The sequence below is a fragment of the Ursus maritimus genome, unplaced genomic scaffold, assembly GCF_017311325.1.
Source record: "Ursus maritimus isolate PB19 unplaced genomic scaffold, ASM1731132v1 scaffold_1, whole genome shotgun sequence".
NCBI lineage: Eukaryota > Metazoa > Chordata > Mammalia > Carnivora > Ursidae > Ursus > Ursus maritimus.
This window is the reverse complement of record NW_024423343.1, coordinates 37,628,221-37,653,530: the sequence shown is the minus strand read 5'-3', so window position 1 is coordinate 37,653,530 and position 25,310 is coordinate 37,628,221. Positions and strand designations below refer to the sequence as shown.

General features: G+C 36.0%; 1 protein-coding gene and 1 pseudogene across 6 annotated transcripts in view; one reads left to right on the top strand and one right to left on the bottom strand.

The window, feature by feature from the left end:
- Nucleotides 1-25,310, top strand: part of CCDC150 (coiled-coil domain containing 150) — a 92,713-nt gene that overhangs the window by 19,251 nt on the left and 48,152 nt on the right. For 5 of the 6 annotated variants that reach the window (XR_005837954.1, XM_008687291.2, XM_008687290.2 and 2 more), the window contains 7 exons: nt 1,197-1,240; nt 2,760-2,852; nt 6,413-6,520; nt 11,398-11,522; nt 11,770-11,947; nt 12,479-12,547; nt 21,561-21,674. Coding sequence is in view for 5 of the 6 variants with exons in the window: in XM_008687291.2 (XP_008685513.1) it covers nt 1,197-1,240; nt 2,760-2,852; nt 6,413-6,520; nt 11,398-11,522; nt 11,770-11,947; nt 12,479-12,547; nt 21,561-21,674 (731 nt within the window). In the remaining variant the exon portion in view is untranslated. The remainder of the gene's footprint in view (nt 1-1,196; nt 1,241-2,759; nt 2,853-6,412; nt 6,521-11,397; nt 11,523-11,769; nt 11,948-12,478; nt 12,548-21,560; nt 21,675-25,310) is intronic. The other variant, XM_008687293.2, reaches the window with a different exon arrangement.
- LOC121104002 lies at nt 8,907-9,578 on the bottom strand (annotated as a pseudogene).

Here is a 25,310-nt window from a genome sequence, read left to right as displayed (position 1 = left end):
AATGAATTTAAAAATGTAATTATTAGCAATAAACTTTTATACACACACACTAAAGTGATGAAATTGTTCTCCCAAGTAAGATAAACACTCCCCTTTCATTCTCACTTTGATTACTGGAATTTTTAAAAATCATATAATTATCTTTTTTATCCTTGACATATTTTAAATTAGCTTTTACTCTATTTAAAATGAGTCTTGGACCTATATGTTCAAAAAGTATAGTTTTTCTGACTCTATCCTACATAAAATGTGAGTTTTTATGTGTTTTGTAATTTTCTGGCTTTAGAATATATAAGTGAAATAAAATTAATAAATCTTTATGAATTTTTCATGAAACCAAAACGTCACTCTCAGAAAAGTTTACTTTGGGCTACTAGTATACAATGCCACACTGTTCCCCTGTTTCTGTCTTTGGTTTTATTTTCACTGTATATACTCTCTGGGTGGTTTCAGATCTTTTTTTTCCCTCACATAAAATCATCTTTCTGAGCTCCAGATGGTATCTTACTGCCAGCTAAGCATCTATATATGGATGCCTTATAGATACCTCAAGACACACAGTGAATACTTAAATATTGCAATCATTCTTACTCATTTTATCCCCTGAAACTTCTCCCTGTCCTGTATTCCCTATTTAGTTGAAGAGTCTGCCACCCACTCTGTTGCTTAAATCTGGACACTAGATCTTCTCCTTGACTCATCTATTGCCTTTACCCCACCAGCCAGCCGCCAAGTCCGGACAGTTCTCCCTGCTTGTTATTTCCGGAGTGTGTTTTCCCTCTGCATCCTCATCGTCCTTCCCTTAGAGCCAGCTTTCATTGTTTTGTGCTTTGGTTACTGCACAGCTGCTAAACTGATTTCCTCTTCCTTGTTGAGCCTCTGTTAGAGTATTCTAACACAAAGCTTTTGGTCAGGTGCCTCTCCAGGTGAAAATCCCTCAGACGCATCAGCCTCTATGCCTGGAGTAAAATATGACCTCATTTACTATAGCATGTGATTGGACTGTGTTCTTGATAATTTCATGGCTTAGTTTCCAGTCTATAAAAACATGGTCGAAATACTTGCATTCACCTTATTTACACAACATACAGACTGGGGTAAAAAAGAAAGCAAGCTGCTCAGGGAGAAGATACTGTGTGATTTCAATGTCATTATAGTAAGTTATTACCATAGTTATGTGGACTCTTTGTTTTTAGTTTCTAGAGATGAGCTCATTTCCAAGTTGGTTGAAGAAAATAAGGTAAGTTTTGAGGTTGTAGAGTTCAGAGATGTTCTTTCCTCTCTTCACTAAGTAATATTTCCTCACTCGTGTAGGTTTACACTTGTTCTGATTCTCCTGAAGTCTTTATTAGAAAAAAGTTGCAGCGTAAATGAGTCGTACATTCAGACCTGTTGTGAGCTGGGTATTAGGAAATCATTTCAGGCAGGTTATTACGGTTCAAAAAAAAGATGAATGAGCAAAAATTATGAGACGAATTTGCATCTTACCCTTATTGAAAAATAATTGTTATAAAGTTTTTTATGAAATATAAGAAATAGTAACTACTTTTTGGTAGCATTGGTTGCACAACAATGTGAATATATTTAACGCCACTGAACTTAGCCCTTAAATATTTTTAAGTGAACTGTACACTTAGAAATGATTAAAATGGGAAATTTTATGTTATTTATATGTTACCACAATAAAAAATGGGAAAAAAAAGAACTATTACCACTTTTGTATCTTAATACATTTCTAAATCAACCTTAATGTGTAGATCCTGCTTGGAATACTTTTTCTGGGTTCTATCTCATCTTGTAGTAGGTGATGTTTAAGCCTTGAGATACTTCTCCTGGGACAATAGAAGAGTGGTCCTCTCTCCATAGGGAGAGGACTCGCACTTTGCCCTCCCCATTTCAGTAACTACCTGTTAGGGAAAGCCTAACCCACAATTCACACCTGTCACCTGTTTGTTTGTTTGATTCTTTTTAGAGCAAAGGTGTTTTCTTTTGCTTCACACCCAGGTATTCCTTGATGAAAACATCTTCACCTACTTGAAACTTTAAAAGATCTTTTAATGTGTTTCTTTGAAATCACAAAAAATCCTAACTGCTTAGGGAAAAAATTATATATAATATAAATGAACAAATATTCATCTTAGCAGAACTTTCTTGACTTGAGGATGCTAGTTAAATTTTTACATTACGGTTTTAGGCAAATTCTTTCCAGTTTGAAACTCCATATGAAAACATTTTTAGGGGCGCCTGGGTGGCACAGCGGTTAAGCGTCTGCCTTCGGCTCAGGGCGTGATCCCGGCATTGTGGGATCGAGCCCCACATCAGGCTCCTCCGCTATGAGTCTGCTTCTTCCTCTCCCACTCCCCCTGCTTGTGTTCCCTCTCTCGCTGGCTGTCTCTCTCTCTGTCAAATAAATAAATAAAATCTTAAAAAAAAAAGAAAACATTTTTAATAAACAGTTTTTATAATTTATTTTAAAAGAGAAGTTTGAGAGTTGAGATAGCAAGATTTTAAAAAATTCTTTATGAGACACTTACCTATATATTTATCATTAGTACTAGAGCAGTGGGTGTTATACACAACTAATGAATCTTTGAACACTACATCAAAAACTACTGATGCTAATTGAACATTAAAAAAAGAAAGCAAGAACTTGAACTCGTAGTAGCCAAAATACAGAATAGCTATTTTGATAGAGCTATTCGTAATAGCTCTCACATGTAAAAAAAGGAGAGAACTTATTATAGTTTTTGCTCTTACAGAATGTGCAGATGTCTTTCAACAAGGAACACGAAGAAAATGCATATTTGAGGTCTGAAATAGTATCCCTTCATGAAACATCAGAAAAAGCACAGGTAGATCTTATCATTTCTATAGTTTTTCGATGTTAATTTTGTTTAATGAGGAACTAAGAACAAAGATTAACCCTGATTGTATTAATTCAGACCGTCACCATAGGTATAATCAGCATATAACATATTTCAGGTGTACACCATAATGATTCAATATTTGTACACATTGCAAAATGGTCAATAATTCTAGTTAACATCCATCACCATATATGGTTACAAAAATTTTTTTTCTTGTGATGAGTACTTTTAAGATTGACTCTCTTAACCACTTTCAAATATGCAATACAGTATAAACTATAGTCATCATGCTGTACATCCCCATAACTCATTTATTTTATAACTAAAGTTTATACTTTTTGACCCCTGTCACCACTTTCTCCCATCCCTTATACCTCCTACCTCTGGCACCCACTGTGTATCTGTGAACTTGGTATTGTTTTTTGTTTTTAGTTTTTTTTAAGATTCCACATATAAGTGGGATTATATGATATTTTCTTCTTCTGGCTGACATATTTCATTTAGCATGCATTCAGGGTCCATCCATGTTGTTGCAAATGGCAAGAGTAAATTTTTTTTTGTGGCTGAATAGTATCTATATCTATGTATATACACACACACCACATTTTCTTTATCCCTTCCTCTATCGATGGACAGGTTATTTCCATATCTTGTCTATTGTACATAATGCTGCGGTGAATGTAGGGTTGCAGATACCTTTTTGAGTGTTTGAGTGTTTTTGTTATCTTCAGATGAATACTCTGAAGTGCAATTGCTGGATCATATGGTAGTTCTAGTTTTAACTTTTCGAGAAACCTCGGTACTGTTTTCCACAGTGGCTGTATCAATTTATGTTCCCTTCAACAGTGTAAAGCATTCCTTTCTCTCCACATCCTCTCCAATACTTGTTATTTCTTGTCTTTTTGGTAATAACCATTCTAATAAGTGCGAGGTGATATCTCGTTGTGGTTTTGACTTGTATTTCCCTGGTGATGAGTGATGTTGAGCATCTCATGTGCTTGTTGGCCAACTGTATGTCTTCTTTGAAAAATGTCTGTTCAGATCTTTGGCTCATTTTTTAATCAGATTTTTTTAAGCTACTGAGTTGTAAAAGTTCTTTATATATAATTTGGATATTTACCCCTTATTAGATATATGATATTAATGTATGTTTGCCAATATTTTCTCCCATTTAGTAGGTTGCCTTCTCATTTTTTTGATGGTTTCCTTTGCTGTGCAGAAGCTTTTTAGTTTGATATAATCCCACTTGTTTATTTTTGCTTTTGGTGTGAGACCAAGAAAATTACCTATGTTTTCTTCTAGAAGTCTTATGGTTTCAGGTCTTATGTTCAAGTCTTCAATCCATTTGAATTAATTGTTATGTATGGTACAAGATAATGGTCTCGTTTCTTTCTTTTGCATGCACCTGTCCAGTTTTCCCAATACCATTTATTGAAGAAACCGTCCTTTCCCCCATCACAAAAAGCAACCATTTTTGTGTTTACATGTTACATAATTTTGTTCAATTAAAAAACCAAGAACCAAGATTGATTCTAAATGTATAAATTCATACCATTGCCATCCAAATTTTTTTTCATAAAATCTGTTTCATCTATGAACCATTATCCCATTAACTACATTTCCCATTTCACCAAATCTCCTATGACACATAAGTATATGAGATGTACTGCTAAATCATGCACTAATTTACACTTTGCCTGTTTGCTTTATAATTTACTCATTAAATACATAGCTTTCATCTCCACCTATGAATTTCTAAGCAGTTCAGTGCCATGGGTTATGCTTACACTTTCTTTGTACCTTTAATAACAAACAGCACAGTAGGAACATAATGAGTGCTTGCTGGATTTTAGAGTTATGTGTAATTATTTTCTGTGGGATGGTGGTTGCCAAATTTAGCTGGTGTGTGTGTGTGTGTGTATGCAGGCAAACAAGTTATTTCTCATAGGGTCAATGATAATAGTATTAATCACTTAAAAGAACTTTTTGTTAGTACAATTTGATTACTTTGATGTTGGAATCAATGTCGCTGTGCTTTCTTTATGATAAAGAAAATAGAAAATAAATGTGTTATTTTATAAAATAATAAAAATAACTACTACTCTTCCTATGGTAGTAGTAATTAACGTTGACCAAACCCATTCTATGTTCCAGGCATAATTGTAAGCACCTTATGTTACTAACAAATTGTAATGCTTGCAATAGCACTACTATAGAAAGTTATTATTCTCATTTTAAAGATAAGGAAGTTGATATACAGAGAGGTTTAATAACATAGCTAATAAATGGCAGAGTTAAAATTTGAGCTCAGGCATTCTGGTTCCAAAGAATATTAACTATTTCTTTTCAAGGATCAGAGTTCATATCTGTCTTACCCCTAGGTATTCCTTGGTGAATAGTTTATACATCTGGTTCTAATTTTAAAATGTCCCTGAACATGTTCATTACTTCTTTACTCTACTACCACTTATGCTTTCCACATAGTTTTTCATTTCTTTAGTTTCTTTACTTTCTTGTTATCATTTTTTTGAGTTTTTTTTTTTTTTTCAAGGATCATAGTTCATATCTGTCTTACCCCTAGGTATTCCTTGGTGAATAGTTTATACATCTGGTTCTAATTTTAAAATGTCCCTGAACATGTTCATTACTTCTTTACTACCACTTATGCTTTCCACATAGTTTTTCATTTCTTTAGTTTCTTTACTTTCTTGTTATCATTTTTTTGAGTTTTTTTTTTTTTTAATTGATCCTATAGACTTATTTGTCCCCATCCTTGAAGAACTTGTTCATGCAAAGATAAGATCCTTGGGGTGCCTGGGTGGCTCAGTCTGTTGAGCATCCGACTCCTGATCTTAGCTCAGGTCTTGATCTCAGGGTCATGAGTTCAAGCCCTCTATTTGGCTCCACGCTGGGCGTTGAGCCTACTTTAAAAAAAAAAGATCCTTGGCAAATACACTTTGCAAAAATAACTGATAAATAAGATAAATGTTTTCCTCAGGAATAAAAATTTCAAATATCAAAAAGACAAGAGAATTATGTGATAGATTTGTTCCACAAAAGATTTTTGTTTTATTTTGGGTAATCTGTCTTGTGAAATGGTACAGTTATCTATATTTTGCTTTTATGGATACTGTAATTGGTGGTGAAAGAGCTTAGACAGTCTGTATTATTAGCTAACAATTCTGAATGCTCATCTAATTTTGGGAATTAATTTCTGTAATATTGGCTAGGCATCTGCATTGTTACATCCATTCTGTAGATATCTTGCTCTGCCTCACCAGTGTTTAAAATTGTGAACAGGAGATCAGTAAACCGTTGAACGCTTCAGTTGCTCCATCAGATGAACAAATTTCTCCTTTTGATTTAGAATTATGTAGGGTGTTGACTCCTAATATTTGAAAGTATTACCTAATGAAATATCAGTTGGAGATAAGCTAAATAAATTAGGTTCACATACAGAGTGAGATACTATGCCATCTTTAAAAATATGGTAAGTAAAAATATTTACTGGAGAGATCTGTGATTTACTGTACATATCATCTTAGGTTTCGAATGACCAGCTGACTAGAAAGTGTTCAGAGCTGAACAGCATGCTTGAGACCGTTAATATGGAAAATGCCAGAATTATTGCTGACCATCAAGCCATTCTGCAGGTATTCATTTAATAGTAGTCAATTTCTGATAGAATCACAAGAAAAGTCCTTGGCTAGGAATTTAGGAAATGTGTATGACCAAGTGGCTATATAAAATATTTTAATAGTTCCAAGAAATTTAATGAATTATTTTATTTTTTGATTAGTAGTTTTCAATTTTCATCAGAGAGGTTGTTTAGCCTTATATTCAGTCCTTTCTTAATGGTTTTTTTCTCAAATACCATTACTTTAAGAAAAGTAATTACCTGTCCCAAATACTTACCATTTCCTCAAACACCTGTGCTTTCCCATTTTGCTTATGCCATTCTCTCTTCTGAGAATGGTCTTTATTTCATCTTCAGCTGTTTGAAATTCTGTTCATTCTTTAAGACTCAAATTAACCGGGAAGCTTGCTCACTCAAACCAGAGAGAATGAGTTTTCTCTGTTAACTCGTATTCCTAGGACACTAAACAGACTCTCATAATAATAGTTCACTTTTTTTGGAGCATACTTACTATATACCAAGCATTATACTAATAATTTTACATATATTACCTCCTGTAATTCTAGCAGCCAGTATGTAGAAGACTATTTTTTATCCTCATATTATAAATAAGGAAAATGAGGTTTAGGATGTATATCAACTTGCTTGAAGTCATCTACCTAGTAAGGGGGATAAGCTGGATTGAAACCAAGGTCTGACTCCAGAGTTAATGCTTTTAATTGTTACATTATGCTGCCTCTCTATTTCGCGTGCTGTAGCAGTTTATATGTGTGGCTCATTTCCTGGATAACATTGTGAGCTTCCTAGAACTGGGGACGTCGTCTTATACATGTTTGCTATTTCCCATGGTGTTTACCACTGCACATAACAGATAATAAATATTTTTCATTAATTCAACAAGCACTTAGTGTTTACTCTGTGCAGGTATGATGCTAGGTCTAGATGGGGTTATAGTGGTGAACAAGACAAAATCTCTCCTTTCATGGACTAACAATTTAGTAGAATAATGTGACATATGTAAGTAACACTGTCACAAACATTTTAAAACTTTGTAATGTTACACAAATGGGATTTTATTTTCCAAAGGTGTGAAGGTTTGCTTTGCAATCAAGTATTGTTAAGATAAAAGTGTTTTAAAATATGTTTACAGAAGTAATTGTTAATATGTACTATACTTGCAAAAGCTTTATAAGTTGTAGGTAGAAAGGATGTGTCTAAAAATGTTCTGTTTTGAGAAGTCCATAATGGTGAGCCGGAGAAAATAAATTTTGCAAAATAATTACAGACATACATTGTTTTGTGCTTTGCAGATAGTTGCATTTTTTACAAGTTTAAGGTTTTGTGGCAATCCTGCATCTAGCAGGTCCGTTGGTGCCATTTGTCAACAGCAGTTGCACATTTTATGTCTCTTTGTCACATTTTGGTACTTCTCACAGCATTTCAGACTTTTTCATTATTATTTTTGTTTTGGTGATCTGTGATCTGTGATCAGTGATCTTTGATGTATTATTGTAATTGTTTTGAGGCACCACAAACCATGCCCATAGAAGATGGCAAACTTAATAAATGTTGTGTGTGTTCTGGCTGCTTTGACTGTCTCTGCCCCATATCTCTCCCTCTTCTCAGACCTCTTATTTCCTGAGACCCAGCAATAATCGAAATCAAGCCAGGTAACAATCCCAACAGTGGTCTCTAAGTGCTCAGGTAAAAGGAAGTGTTTCACATCTTTCATTATAAATCAAAAGCGAGAAATGATTAAACTTAGTGAAGAGGACACGTCAAAAGCCAAGATAGGCCTCTTGCACCAAACATTTAGCCACATTGTGAAGGCAAAGGAAAAGCTGTTGAAGGAAATTAAAAATGCTACTCCACTGAACACATGACTGAAAAAGCACAACAGCCTTACTGCTGATATGGAGAAAGCTTTAGTGGTCTGGATAGAAGATCAGTCCATCTACAACATTCCCTTAAACCAAAGCCTAATCCAGAGCAAGACCCTCACTCTCTTTAATTCCATGAAGGCTGAGAGAGGTGAGGAAGCTGCAGAAGAAAAGTTGGAAGCTAGCAGGGCAGTTCATGAGGTTTAAGGACAGAAGCCGTCTCCATAACATAAAAGTGCAAGGTGAAGCAAGTGCTGATGTAAAAGCTGCAGCAAGTTCTCCGGAAGATCTAGAAGATAATTAATGGAGGTGGCTACAGTAAACAACAGATGCCATTGGAAGATGCCATTTAGAATTTTCATAGCTAGAGAGGAGAAGTCAATGCCTGGCTTCAAAACAGGCCCTTTCTTTTTTTTTTTTTCCCCTCCCACACAATGTAAGGGAAACTTTATTGAAGCTGCAGGGCCATGGGCTAAGGCAGGAGGCTGCCCTGTGGGTGAAAGAAAAGCTGATGGAAGGGCCTTAGTTGACCATCCTCTTGGGGCACAGGTTGTTGGTGTGGCTGTGCTTCTGGCAGCAGTTGACGGTGCGGGGCTGTGGGCAGGTGTAACACTTGGAGCAGGTAATCTCATCACAGTTGTATTTCTGGGTCAACTAGAGGAGGGAGGGCTCGATGATGCGATGATGCAGCCCCCCACAGACAAAACACCCAGTACAGGGTGAACTCTTTCTGGATATTGTAGTCTCGGAGAGTGCAGCCATCCTCTAGCCTGCAAAAGATCAGATACCGCTGGTCGGGGGATGCCCTCCTTGTCTTGGATTTTGGCTTTGATGGGTTTTGGTTGTTGTCGTTGTTGTTTTTAAGAGAGAGCAGGGGAGGGGCAGAGGGAGAGAGAATTTTTTTTAAGATTTTATTTGAGAGAGAGACTGAGCGAGAGAGAGCAAGAGTGAGAGGAGGGGCAGAGGAGGGAGAAGCAGACCCCTGCTGAGTAGGGAGCCCAACGTGGGGCTCCATCCTGTGACTCTCGGATCATGACCTGAGCTAAAGGCAGATGCTTAACCAACTGAGCCACCCAGGTTCCCCTTGGCTTTGACATTCTAAATGGTATCACTGGGCACAATCTGCAGGGTCAGAGTGAGGGTCAGGGTCTTCACAAAAATCTTCATCTCTGCATCTGCTGCTTGGCCAACTCGTTGAAGAGAAAGAGCCAAGCTGCCTCTTTGGGGCTAATGCAGCTGGTGACTTTAAGTCGAAGCCAGTGTTCCTTGACCATTTCGAAATACTAAGACCCTTAAGAATTACGCTAAATCTACTCTGCTTGTGCTCTATAAATGAAACAATAAAGCCTGGATGACAGCACATCTGGTTACAACATGATTTACTGAAAATTTGAAGCCCACTGTTGAGACCTATTGCTCAGAAAAAAGATTCCTTTCAAAATCTTAGTACTCATTGACCACACACTTGGTCACCCAAGAGTTCTGACAGATGGACAAGATCAGTGTTTTCATGCCTGCTAACGCCACATCTATTCTTTAATCCATGAACCAAGGAGTAATTTCTGTTTTCAAGTCTTATTAAAGAAATCTATTTCCCAAAGCTATAGCTGCCACAGATAGTGATTACGCAGATGGATCTGAGCAAAGGAAGTTGAAAACCTTTGGAAAGGATTCACCATTCTAGGTGCCATTAAGAACATTTGTGATTCATGGCAAGAAGCCAAAACATCAACACTCACAGGAATTTTGAAGAAATGGATTTCAGCCCTCATTGATGCCCTTGTGGGGACTTCAATGGAGGAAGTACCTGCAGATATAGTAGAAATAGTAAGAGAACTAGAATTAGAAGAGCTTGAAGATGTGACTGAATTGGTACAATCTCATGATAAAACCTGAATGAATGAGGAGTTGCTTTTTATGAATGAGTAAAGAAAGTGGTTTCTTAACCTACTCCTGGTGAAGATGCTGCAATTGTTGAAATGACAACAAAGCATTTAGAATATTATATAAGCTTAGTTGCTATAGCAGCAGCAGGGTTTGAGAGGATTGACTCCCATTTTGAAGGAAGTTCTACTGTGGGTAAAATGCTGTCCAAACAGCATCACATGCTACAGAGAAATAGCTCTGAATGGGAGAGTCGATCAATGTGGCAAACTTCACTGTTGTCTTATTTTAAGAAACTGCCACAACTACCCTAACCTTCAGCAACCACCACCCTGATAAGTCAGCAGCCATCAACACCAAGGCAAGACCCTCCACCAGCAAGAAGATTATGACTCACTGCAAGCTCAGATGATGGTTAGCATTTTTTAGCAATAAAGTATTTTTAAATTATGAACACTGTTTTTGAAGACATAATGCTACTACACACTTAATAGACTATAACTCGTATATGCAATGAGAAACACAAGTATTTGGCTAGCTTTATTGTACTGTTAACTTTATTGTGGTGGTCTGGAAGTGAACCCGCAATATCTTCTAGGTATTTCAATAGAGTATTTCTTCTGTAACAGTATCTGAGTGCAATTCCAAATATTTTCAAAAGATTTCACACCAAATTATTAACATGATTGCCCCTGGAGGGTGGGATTATTTAAAAGGAGGGAGGGAAGTATAAGTGAAGAGATCTTTTCACTTTTCATGCATTGATGTTGTTTTTTAAAATAAAATATGTATCATATTGAAATTTTGAAGTACCAAAATATTCCTAGTAGAATTTTATAGTAAAAATATGTTCATGTTAAGAGTTTTATAAATTTTGCATCAGGCTGGGTAAGTAATGCATCTTCATTGTTGGCTGATAGAGCTGTAAAATGATAGAATTGTGGTCAGGTCAGAGTGGGGACAAAGAGAAAGCTGAACATTTAAATAAATTCTTTAAAAAGAGGTTTTATTTATATAAAAATTTATTTTTCATAAGCTAATTCAGTATTTTTGATCAGTTATTTTTCAATGGCACCCTATTAAATGACTTTCTGGCATCTCAGCTTTTAATATTACTTCCAAAACTCAGGTAGAGCAGAAAATGATGACACAGACATTTCAAGAACAAAACTTACTCCTGGATGCAGCCCATGCCAGTATCACTACTGAGCTACAGACTGTTCAGAATGAGAAAATCCAGCTCCAAGCACATCTGTAAGTAAATTATAGGCGACTTCTTCTGTATCTTTGTTCTTGCATTTGTATTTCTTATCCTTAATGGAAACATTTAATTCTGCATTTCTTGGGCCAGACACAAAGATAAAATAAAGACTTTGCCCTCAAGGAACTAGTTTTGTTAGAACATTTTGGTAACTGCTCTCGGCCAGTATGTTCTCAGAGAACATGAGTCTATTAAAGAACTCTCATTTAGCGCTCATGTCTCCTTGTTCTCCTCTTACAGGGACCATTTGATCCTTGAGCATAATCACTGTATCCAGAAAGCGCAGGACGTTGAGAAGAGGACAGCCTTGCAGAAAGAACTGCTAGAATCAACTGTTGCAAGATTGCGAGGTGAATTGGAGGCATCAATCCAAGAGAAGAAGTCTCTGCTAGAGGAGAAAGAAAGACTTCAGGAAGAGGTAGGTAGAAGCAGACTTAGGTGACCTCCTGGTTGTGATCTTGTTTTAAAACTATTTAAAGTGCAAAAGATAAGAGATACAGCCCAGAGGCAGTTTCTCTGAGTTGCCCAGTAAAGAAATCTTGAGGCGGCTAGTCTCTGGCTTTTAGCATATGAAGTAGACCGTGCCAAACAGAGTACCCTTCTACAGCATTAACTAAGAGCTCACACATCCTCATGACAGCGAAGGGGTTAGATTTAAAAAGCTGATTTCCCCTGAAGGCGTGGGGCAATGGAAGTTAAGGGGGAACAGCTCTGTCTTCCTGTTTAGGAAGGAACCAGCAGAGTCTGACATGCAGACGTGTCTTTCTAATTTCAGGGCTATTTGTGAAGTCTGCTCTGCCTCAGAGACTCCCTGAGTGGCCCCTTTTCTGAGAGGATGTACTATCTCTGCAGTGTAGGTATTAATTAACATGCAGGGTGTGTCTGCTGTAGCAGAGCCTGCCCTCTGCTTTCAAACTGACCCATTTCTTTTTTTCCCCTCCTTGGGCAGGTTAATAAAACAGAGAAAGAAATAGAGCAAGAAAAATGCAATTTGGAAAAGGAATTAGCTAAAAACAAGGTATTCCACGTTTTATTTGTTGATATTTCACTGTATTTCCTTCTGTATCTTACTGAGGAGATGGGTTATTTTGTTGAATACAAAGATGTGGGAGGCTAAGAAGCCACTGAGCGGGACGCAGCGCGGAGCACTCTGGTCACTGCAGCACAGGGCCGCTTCTGGGGAGCGTCCGCTGGTGGAGCACCCGCTGTTTGCCACTGTGTCATGACTGCCTCTGGCCCTGGCATTCTTGGAGTATTTTAGCCAGGAAGTCCCTTGAGAGTGAGCTGATGGGCCTGTGGAAGGCAAAGAGATCATTGCTGACAGTGCTGTTTCGTTTTATTTTGTTTTTAAAAGAGCTAACTTAGGCTTCCTAAGTACCTGTTAGTACCTGTCACTTCATCTGTAAGATACTCTTTTCTGGGTTCTAAAAAGATAAAAAGGCCAGAGACACAAATACAATTCTTATCAAAATAAAACAAAAGCCAGTCTTTAAAACATTGCTGTTTGTGTTTCAAAATTTGAAGAGTGTTAAGATTATATATCACTGTCATCCGGAAATATCTGGAGTATTAAGGAGAATAAGCCTACCCCAGACGGTAAATTCTGCAACACATGTCAGGATAACCATCAATCCTTGATGGCTTCTGGCCCAATTAAATAGTATTCATATTACCATTACCATGTATGTGTGAACTTGTAATTTAAGAGTTGGGGAAAGAAGAAAATTCTGAGCCCAAGCTCTAACACAGTTCACCACTCCAGCAGGTAATCTGTGGTTTAGTGACTAGGTTCTAGTGATTTGAAAAATAGTCCAACCTAAAAATCTTTTTAAAAAGCTCACTTCGCATGGTAAGGACTTGCTGGTGTCAGTTTGTCCTCAAATATGCTTTTTAAATTTGGAAAATTGGTGCATACTATTAAATTCATGAATGCTTTTTGCTTAAAATGTAGGGAATGTCACATGGCTAAGGCAAATGCTGTATGTCTATGATTAAAACATAGCATCATTTTGCTTGTCTGATTTTAATTGTCTGAACGTAGGCTAAGTGTAAGTTCATGGTGCTGAAAGATACTGGCTCAACAGAGGGTTCTGTTAGGCCAAATGATAATGCTTATACAGAGTCCCATATTTTTTTGGTCTAAGGTGGTATTTTTCAAATGTGTATTCATTGTCAAGCTATGTTTTTCTGAAGTCAGGCTTATTAAGTTATACATAGTGAAATTCACCCTTTTTCTAGTGTATAGTTCTGTGAGTTTTGACCACCTACAATTATGTTACCACCACCACAATCAAAATACAGAACACTTCTATCACCTCAGGAAGGTCCCTTGTGCCTCTTTATCATTAACCTCTTCCTCTGCCTCCATCCCTTCGCAACCACTGACCTGTTCTGTTCCTATAGTTATGTCTTTCCCAGAATATCCTATAAATGTAATCATACAACATGCAACATTTTTAAGTCTGGCTTCTTTTATTTAGCATAAGGCATTTGAAGTTCATCCAAGTTCTTGTCGTGTGTATCGATTGTTTGTGTTCTGTTATATGGATATAGCACAATTTTTTTTTACCCATTTGCCACTTGAAGGACATTTGAGTTGGTAAATTTTGGCAATTATGAGTAAAGCCTATATGAATGTTCACACATGAACATGAATTTTTATTTCTCTTGGCTAATTATCAGGAGTTGGAATTCTAGATCTTATGGGAAATACATATTTGACATAATAGACTATTCAGCAGCTGTTTTCCAAAGAATCTGTACTATCTTGCCTTCCATCAATAGTATACAGAGTTCCACTTTCTCTGCATTCTCACCAGCACTTGATATTTTTAGTCCTTTGGGTCTTAGCCGTTCTAACTGGTGTATACTGGCATATCATTGTGGCTGTAATTTGCATTTCTCCAGTGATTAATAATATTGAGCATCTTTTCATCTGCTTATTGGTTATCTACCAGGTGAAGTGTCTCTTCATGTTGATTCTTATATTAAAAATTCATACTTTTTGTATATGTGCAAATATTCTAAGTACTTTACATATTTTTTTCTTCCATTTACGCCTTGTTTTCTCACATTTTTTCAAAGAGCAGAAGTTTCATATTTTGATGAAATCCAACTTGTCAGTTTTTAAATTTTTGGGTCATACCATTTGTGTCATATCTAAGAAATTTTTGCCTAACCTAAAATCACAAAGATTTTCCTTTTTATTCTCTAGAACTTTTATAGTTTTAGGTCTTACATTAGGTCAGTGATCCATTTTTAGTTAATTTTCATATATCATGTAAGGTTCATTTTATTTTCAGATGGATTGTCTGATCTGGTACCTTTTATTATTGAGATATAAATAATATACTATAAATTCACCTCCTTAAAATACACAATTCAGAGGTTTCTTAGTTTATTCACATGTATGCAAACGTCACCACTATCTAATTCTAGAACCTTTTTATCACCAAGAAGAAACCTGGTAAGCATTAGCCGTCACTCCCCACTCTGGTCTGCCCCCGGCCCCTGGCAACCACTATTCTACTTTCTGTCTCCATAGATGTGTCTGTTCCCACATTTCATATAAATAGAATAAAACAGTATGTGACCTTTTGTGTCTGGCCTCTTTACTAGGTTAATGTTTTCAAGGTTTATCCATACTGTAATATATGTCAGTATCTCATTCCTTTTTATGGCTGAATAATATATTGTGTGACTATACCACACTTCATTTAGCCATTCGTCAGTTGATAGACATTCAGGTTGTTTCCACAATTTTGGCTGTGAAGAATAATGCTGTGAACGTTTGTGTACGTTTTTTTTTTTGTATGTGAGGATATGTTTTCAATTCTGTAGGAGTAAAACTGGGTCATAGGATAATTCTTTATCATTTTGAGAAATTACCAAAGTGTTTTTACAAAGTAGCTGCACCATTTTACAATCCCACCAGCAGTATATGAAGGTTCAAATATCTCCACATCTTCACCTACATCTGTTAAAGCCTGCTTTTTAAAAAATTAATATACCCATCCAAGTGGGTATGAAGTATCTCATTGTGTTTTTTCAATTAAGGTGAAATACACATAACAGAAAATCAAACACTTTGAACAATTAAGTGGCATTTTGTATATTTACAATGTTGTATAACCACCAACTCTTGTAGTTACAAAACATTTTCATCACCCCAAAAGGAAACCTTGTACTCATTAAGAAATCACTCCCTGTTCCCTCCTTCCCCTAACCTCTGACAGCTACTAATCTGCATTCCATCTGTGTAGATTTACCTATTCGGGATATTTCATACAATCATAAAATATGTGATCTTTTGTGTCTGGCTTCTTAGCATAACATTTTTGAAGGTTCATCCATGTTGTTGTACATAGCAGTACTTCATTCCCTTTTACTCCCTTTTACAGCTGAGTAATAATTCACTGTTGGTGTGTATGTCTTTGTATGTGGTATATATATATACACACATCACAATTTGTTTTGTTCATCTTTTCATCTACTGATAGACATTTGCATTATTTGATGCACCTTTCAGCTGTTGTAATTAGTGCTGCTATAAATGTGTGTTGTACATGTATTTGTTTGAGATACATATCTAGGAGTGGAATTGCTGGGTCATATGGTAATTTTTTTTTAACTTTCTGAGGAACCACCAGACTCTTGTCCACAGTGTTGAACCATTTCACCTTCCCACCAGCAATGTATATAGTTTCCAGTTTCTCCACATCCTCACCAACACTGTTATTTTTTTGTGTTTTAATAATAGCCATCCTAGTAGATGTGAAAAGTGGTACCTTGTGGTTTTGATTTGCATCTCCCTAATGAGATGCATCTTTTTATGTGCTTATTGGCCATTTGTATATCTTCTTTGGAGAAATGTCTATTCAGATCAGTAGCCCATTGTAAACTGGGTTGTCTTTTCATTGTTCAGTTGTAAGAGTTCTTTATATATTCTAGATAGTAGACCCTTATTAGATATGTGATTTAGAGATATTTTTCTCCCATTCCATGGGTTCTGTTTTTAAATTTTTAGATTTTTCTTATGTTCAGTTTGCTTTTTTTTTTTTGGTTGCTTGTTCTTTAGATGTCACATCTGAGAAGCTGTTGCCTAATCCAGGGTCACAAAATTAAATTTTTTATTCTAAGATTTTTATAGTTTTACATATTGAGGTCTTTGTTCCATTTTGAGTTAATTTTATATATGGGTGGAGGTAGAGGTTCAACTTCATTATTTTGGCTGTGGTTATCCAGTTGTCCCAGCACCAATTTTTGAAAGGCTATTCTTTCTTTTGAATAGTCTTAGCTCCCTTGTCAAAACCCAATTAACCATAGATGTATGGGTTTATTCTAGATTCTCAATTCTATTCCACAGGTCTATATGTCTTTCCTATGACAGAACCACACAGTCTTGATTACTGTAGCTTTGTAGTAAGTTTTGAAATCAAGATGCATGAGTCTTCCAACTTTGTCTTTTTTTCCCCAAGATTGTTCTGACAATTCTAGATACTTATGTTTCTGTATGAATTTAAGAGTTCTTCCATTTCTGCAAAAAAGGGCAGCTGTAATCTTGATAGAGTTTGCCTTGAATCTGTAGATCAATTAGGGGAGTGTTGCAATCATCATTATCAATATCATATTTTTTTTTCTATATAAGAATGTATCATCTAAAAATAGAGATAGTTTTATTTCTTCCTTTCACATTTTGCTGCCTTTTCTTTCTTTTTCTTGTGTAATTGCCTTGGCTAGAATCTCCAGTAAAATGCTGAATAGAAATGTTGAGAGCAGACAGACATCCTTGTCTTGTTCCTGATCTTAGGGGGAAAGCTTTCAGTCTGTCACTATTAAGTACAGGATTAGCTCTGGGCTTTTTCTAATGCCCTTTAACAGGATGAGAAGATTCCCTTCTATTCCTAATTTGGAGAGTTTCTATCATGAAAGTATGTTGAATTTTGTCAATTGCATTTTCTATGCTATTGAGATAATCTTGTAGATTTTGTCCTTTATTACTATGGTATATTACATTGTTCGATTTCAAATGTTAAACCAAGCTTTCATTTTGGGGATAAATTTTACTTGCTCATGAGTATAATCCTTTTTATATGTTGTTTCATTTGGCTTGCTAATATCTTTTGAGGATTTTTAAATTGTTATAAATAAGGGATATTGTTTTATAGTTTTCTTATGATGTCCTTGGTTTTGGTATCAAGGTAATACTGGCTTCTTAAAATGATTTGTTAAGCGTTCCCTCACCTATTTTTGGGAAGAGTTTTTGAGGGGTTAGTGGTAATTCATCTTTAAATGTTTGTAGAATTCACCACAGCTCTAGGTTTTTCTTTGCGGAGAATTTTTTGTTCTGTTTTCAATTTTTTTTATTGATTCAATCTCTTATTAAAGATCTATTCACATTTTCTACATTTTTTAGTTTCTTTAGTTTGGGTCTTTCTAGGAATTTTCCCATTTCACCTAGGCTTTCTAATTAATTGGCATATGATTGTTCAGAGTAGCCCCTTTTCTTCATTTCTTTATGTTCAGTGTAATGTCCCCTCTTTCATTCCTAATTTTAGCAATTTGTGTCCTTTTTGTTGTTGTTAATATAGCTAAAGGTTTGTCCATTTTGTTCATCTTGTCAGAGAACCAACTTTCATTTTTAGTGATCGTGTCTGTTGTTTTTCGCTTCCTTCTTTTGTTTCTGCCCTAATCCTCATTATTTTCTTCCTTATGCTTGCTTGGGTTTAATTTGCTCTTTTTCTAGTTTCTTAAGAGAGCAGTTTTTAGGTTGTTGGTTTATTTCTTCTTTTTTAACATAGGTGTGTGTCTACAGCTATAAATTTCCTTCTAAGCACTGCTTTAGCTACATACCATACATTTTGTCATGTTTTCATTTTCACTTTCAACTCAAAGTATTCTTTAACTTCCCTTGTGATTTTCTTTTTGACTCATTTGCTATTTAGAAGTTTGTTGTTTAATTTTCCCATATATGTGACTTTCCCAAATTTCCTTCTTTCATTAATTTCCAATTTTATGTCATTGTGGTTGGAGAACATCCTTTGTATAACTCCAGTCCTTCGGATGTATTGAGAGTTGTTCTATGGCCTAAAATACAGTACATTCTGGAGAATGTTGCATGTGCTCTTGAGAAAAATGGTATTCTGCTGTTGTTGGGAGGAGTGTTCTATAGATGTCCAGTTCTTTATAGTATTGTTCAAGTTATGTCTCCTCGTTGATCTTCTGTCTAATTGTTCTATTCATTACTGGAAGTGGGATATTAAAGTTTCCAACTATGTTGAATCATTTATCTCTCCCTTCAATTCTGTTTTTGCTTTATTTGTACTGGGACTCTATTATTGTTAGAGGCACATATATTTATAAATGTTATATCTTCTTGATGGACCAACCCTTTTTTCAATATGTAATGTCTCTTTTAGGTTCCTGAACCCAATTCCAACATGGCAGGGGGTTCCCACACACACAACACCAAGCAGTTTCTGGATACCAGCAAAGTGTCCAAGAATTCTACTCAATTCTTACGCTACTACCTGTAGATAGCATTCAGTCCTACAAGACTGCCCTACAAGTTCAGTCCTACAAGACTTCCCCCACTCCTGAACTCTCCTACTTCAGACACCAGTTGCATGCTCCAGGCTGTTACACCAGGCTGTTGTGCTTCTGATCTATTGGCTATAGATTGGAAGTTCCAACAACCTCCTCCTTAGATTCTTTTAATTTGCTAAAGTGGTTCACAGTACTTAAGGAAATACATTTACCAGTTTATTAAAGGATATGATAAATGATACAAATCAACAGCCAGATGAAGAGATACATAGAATGAAGTATGAGGAAAGGGCAATGAGCTTCCATGCCCTCTCCAGGGGCACCATTCTCCCTAATTTCCATGTGCTCACCAATCCAGAAGCTCATGGAACCCAGTCCTTTGGGGGGTTTATGGAGGCTTCATTGCATAGTCATGATTGACTAAGTCATTGACCATTGGCTGATTCAGTTTTCAGTCCCTCTTCCCTCCCTGGAGGTTAAGGGCTAGGTCTGAAAGTTCCAAACCTCTAATCACATGGTTGGTTCTCCTGGCAATCAGCCCCTACCCTTGGGTGGGGTCCAGAAGTCACTTTCATTAATAACAAGACACCCATTTCACCTTTATGACTCTGAAATGTTTTCAGAAACTGTGGATAAAGGCCACATATATCAGAGACATATATTTTGGTCGTCTGAATGACCAAACATATTTCTTATAAACCATTATGATAAAAGGTCTTCTTTATCTCATACATTTTTGTCTTAATGTTTATTTTTTCTAATGTTAGTACTGCCACTCCAGCCCTTTTCAGGTTACTATTTACATGATATATCTTTTTCCATTCTTTTACTTTCAACCCTTTTGTGTCTTTGAATCTAAAATGTGTCTCTTATAAACAGCATACAGTTAGATCTTTGAAAAAATTCATTCTGCCTGTCTGCTTTTTTTTGGTGGAGTGTTTAATCCATTTATATTTAACATAATCACTGATAAGGTAGGATTTACATCTGCCATTTTATTCTTTATTTTTTATGTCTTATATGCTTTTTATTCCTCTTTCTGCATTACTGCCACCTTCTGTGTTAAGAAGATATTTCTAGTGCACTATTTTAATTCCCTTATTCTTTCTTTTACTATATATTTTTGAGTTTTGGGTTAATAAAGAGAGTTACAAACATAAACATGTATGTACCTATGTTGCTACCTTTACTGTAGTAGCTATATTCTTTCTTTATGTGAATTCCAGTTATTGTCTAATACCCTTTTATTTCAGCCTGAAGAACTCCCTTTAGTCTTTCTTCTATGGCGTGTTTTTCTAGCCCTACCATCCAGAACCCACTGAAGAGTGGACCCTGCTCCAGGCCCACACAATTTTAATTGGGATTAGAGAAAATTGACATTTTAGCAATTGATCTTATACATGAACATGATATATCTCTCCATTTTATTTAGGTTTTTAATTTCTCTTACCAGTATTTTGTAATTTTGAGCATATTAAATATTGGACATATTTTTTTTAGACTTGCACCAGAGAATTTCATGGGTTTTGATACTATTACAATGATACTATTACAAATGGCATACTTTTAAGAAATGTCAATTTCCAATTGTTTGTTGCTAGTATATAGAAATACAATTGAGTTGCATCCTTGTATCCTTCAACCTTACTAATGTCACTTGTTCTAATATTTTTTTGTATACTTTTTTTGGGATTTCCTATGTAGATTATCATATCTGTTATTGGTAGAGATATTTTTATTTCTCCACTTCCAATCTTTAGGCCTATTGTATTTTTTTCTTGCCTTATTGCATCAGCTATGGCCTCCTGTATGATAATGAATAGGAATAGTGAGAGTAGAATCCTTGCTTTTTTCCCCAGTGTTGGGGGGAAACATTCGAGTCTTTTACTATTAAGATTGATATTAGTTGTAGGTTTTTAGAGACGGTTCCCTTTCATTTCCAGGTTGCTGAGTTTTTATCATGAAGTAATGTTGAGTTTTATGAAATGCTTTTTCTGCATCCATTGAGATGGTTATACATTTTTTCTTTATTGATGTAGTGAATTATACTAATTTTGAATGTACAACAAGCTTTGTATTACTGGGATAAACTTAGTCCTGGCCTGTTATCCTTTTTATATATTGCTGAATTCATTTTACTAGTATTTGGTGAAGGTTTTCTGCATCTGTGTTCATAAGCTTAAATTAATATTGAGGTAAATACCAAGTACCAGAAGGTCGTCTTCTACTTCTAGTAAATGTGAATAATGTAATTTGTCATAGCCCTCCTGCTGAAGACAACTAGAAAAGCTGAAAAATTTTAAAAGAAAAGAAAAAGGTTTATAAAATGATCAGAGCTATCAGACTGCAAATCCCTGCACTTAGAGACAGGAGGACATGTTCATACAATAACTTCTAAGTTACAGTTAAAAATGTCATTTTTAAAATAAGATAATATTTTTGGATCTAGCATAAATAGATTTCTTTTTTCCTTTTGTGTTTCAAAGGTAGATATAAATGCATTAACCCACAACCTGCAGACTCTAGAGGAAAAGAATAAGCACCTGGCAGAACAAATGGCTTCCCTAGAACTTCGGCAAGTCACTTCTGATTACAATGGGGTGGGTATAAAAAGGTCAGTCTAAACTAAAAATTAATGCCTGATGAGTTTTTTAAAAATCAGAAGTCAGAAGATGGGTTTTCTTCATTTGTTTGTGTTTTAATAATTATTATTGAGTTCTGAATAACTCAGGCTAAATATAGCAGAGAGCATTACAAGTACTCAAACAATAAAAGATTTAAGAAAACAAGAATTTAAGGCAGCTATTAAACATCTGCCTCCACAGATGAGGTGTAATACTGAAAAACACAAATATTTATGTTTTAAAATATTTCCTCTTCCATAAATTATGAGGAAGAAACTTATATTTTTCTTTTCCTTGTCTGACAGTTCCATTAGGCAATCAGTACTAAGTACAGTTTCTAAAAGCTGTTTGACAAGGTCAGTGCAAAACAAATAAATGGTAGAGTTCGTAAAACATCTTTCAGTGAAGGGTATTTAAAGAGATGATCATTCTGTTAAGCAGCTAGTAAGTTTCCCTGTGTGCTTTTGAGTACTTGGAAAAAAATTGTTTCTATAACATGCAAGTCACCTGTGAAAATTGTATAGAAGGCCCCAATGTGACTCTTTTTTTTTTTTATAATAATATCTTTTTATTATGTTAGTCACCATACAGTACATCCCTGGTTTTTGATGTAAAGTTCCATGATTCATTACTTGCGTATAACACCCAGTGCACCATGCAATACGTGCCCTCCTTAATACCCATCACCAGCCTATCCCATTCCCCCACCCTCTCCCCTCTGAAGCCCTCAGTTTGTTTCTCAGAGTCCATAGACTCTCATGCTTCATTCCCCCTTCTGATTACCCCCACTTTCTTTATCCCTTTCTTCTCCTACCGATCTTCCTAGTTCTTATGTTCCATAGATGAGAGAAACCATATGATAATTGTCTTTCTCTGCTTGACTTATTTCACTTAGCATTATCTCCTCCAGTGCCATCCATGTTGCAGCAAATGTTGAGAAATCGTTCTTTTTGATAGCTGAGTAATATTCCATTGTATGTATGGACCACATCTTCTTAATCCAGTCATCTGTTGAAGGGCATCTCGGCTCCTTACACGATTTAGCTGCTATGAACATTGGGGTGCATATGGCCCTTCTCTTCACTGTGTCTGTATCTTTGGGGTAAATACCCAGTAGTGTAATTGCTGGGTCATAGGGTAGCTCAATTTTTAACTTTTTAAGGGACCTCCACACTGTTTTCCAGAGTGGCTGTACCAACTTGCATTCCCACCAACAATGTAGGAGGGATCCCCTTTCTCCACATCCTCTCCAACAATTGTTGTTTCTTGCCTTGTCCATTTTTGCCATTCTAACTGGCATAAGGTGGTATCTCAGTGTGGTTTGGATTTGAATTTCCCTGATGGCTAATGATTTTGAACATTTTTTCATGTGTTTGTTAGCCATTTGTATGTCATCATTGGAAAAGTGTTCATATCTTCTGCCCATTTTATGATTTGTTTATTTGTTTCTCACATATTGAGTTTGAGAAGTTCTTTGTAGATCTTGGATACAAGTCTTTTATCTGTAGTATCATTTGCAAATATATTTTCCCATTCTGTGGGCTGCCTCTTAGTTTTTTTTACTGTTTCCTTGGTTGTGCAGAAGCTTTTATCTTGATGAAGTCCCACAAGTTCATTTTTTCTTTTGTTTCTCTTGCGTTTGGAGATGTGTCACGAAAAAGGTTGCTGTGGCCGATGTCATAGAACTTGCTGCCTATGTTCTCCTCTAGGAATTTGATGGATTCCTGTCTCACATCGAGGTCTTTCATCCATTTGGATTTTATTTTTGTGTATGGTGTGAGAGAGTGGTCAAGTTTCATTCTTTCGCATGTAGCTGTCCAATTTTCCCAGCACCATTTATTGAAGAGACTGTCTTTTTTCCACTGGATGTTTTTTCCTGCTTTGTCAAAGATTAGTTGCCCAAAGAGCCGAGGGTCCATTTCTGGGTTCTCTATTCTGTTCCGTTGGTCTGTGTGTGTGTTTTTGTGCCAGTACCATGCTGTCTTTGTGAGTCTGTCTTAATGTGAGTTAAATTCTTTCAACCTCTGTTATAAGCTGCTCATTACTTCAACTATGAAAACTTAGTAAGTCTACATCCATTATATTTTCATAGCTATAAAGCCAGACTGCCTGTGTTTCAATTTTGGCTGTGACCTCTCTGAGCCTCAGTTTCTTAATCTGTCAAAGTGGGGAAAATAATACCATAATTAACAAGTTGTTTGAGGATTAAGTATGTTAATACATGTAAAGCAAGTAGCAGATAACTACCATTTATTGAACTTTCAATATCTGAAGTATCCCAGAAAAAAGGCCTTAAATTTGCTATTACAGCAACAAGGTGCATTAGCTCTAATTCCTGGTACTATTGCAGACCAATACTCCCTCCCCCAAGATTAAAGATTTATCCATGTCCTCTACTTGCTTGTTGGCCATGTATCAGCTGGGCTTATCAACCCGCCTGCTTCTGGTCCCTCTGGAAGAACCACATCTCAGTCTTGATTCTTGCATGCCCCACTGCCAGTGAGTAGGCTTGTGGCCTCATCCAGGTAGTGATTTTGACAGATTCTGCCAATGATTTGATCAGTGTTGATTCTTCCTGCTCATAGCATCTCTTAAGGTCTCCCAGTGATAAACCACACCTCAATTCCATCTTGCAGTTCTGTGTTTCCACATAGAATTTTCTCTGACCACGCCTGCCTGGAAGCCCTCCAGTTGGCTGTATGAGTCTTGAGAAATGAGGCTGGGTGTCAGGATTTGGTTTTTTTTTTTTTTTTAATCTCAGCAATATCATTAAACCTATCATCATTCAATGTTGGCAGTGTATTTTTGTTCTTTGGGAATTATCACTTGAAATTACCAATAAGAGCTACCTCCTAGTATAACCTCTTATTGGTTTTTTAAGATAATGCTTATGACTGTGTGTTGTATATGCCACACCACAGATTTGAACTCAGACCGGGTTTTAAGCCTTGTTCCATTTACTATGTGACTTGTGCAGGCCTTAACGTCTATGGCTTTTGGGACTAAGAGGATCCCCCCAAAACATGGGGTTCCCACAGCATGCTGTACATATACATGTCAAAATAATAACTTCATTGATTAGAAATTGATTAGAATTAATTTTGTATCTGCCTTCACTCTCTTCTAATGCAAGAACTGTGGTTACTTATCTTTATAGTCCCTTACCTAACATAGCACCTAATACATAACAGGTATTTAAGAAAGATTGATTGAGTGGAACATAAAGAGGGTCATCTCTGTCTTGCCAGGATATGAGGATTAAATGTCATACTGTGTGTAAAGTGCCCATCACAGGGCCTAGCATACTTTATCTATGTTTAAACAGTATTCTCTTTTTTTCTTTTTCACACTGATTTTGGGTTTATTTTTATTTTTTCATGATAATGATGATGATATAATTTAAGTCTCTTGCCACAGGCAGTCATTCAGGGAACCATAGTGAGGAATGATGCAAATGGGGGAAGCTTAGTATTCTTGAGTTCAAGTTAAATAACTATCCTCCTCACTTCTCTTTTGGATTTCAAATGATAGCACTAGACAGAAATATGGTTCCCTACACAACTAGGACTTTAATGATTTGAAATTAAACAATGAATTAACTGTATTTTTTCT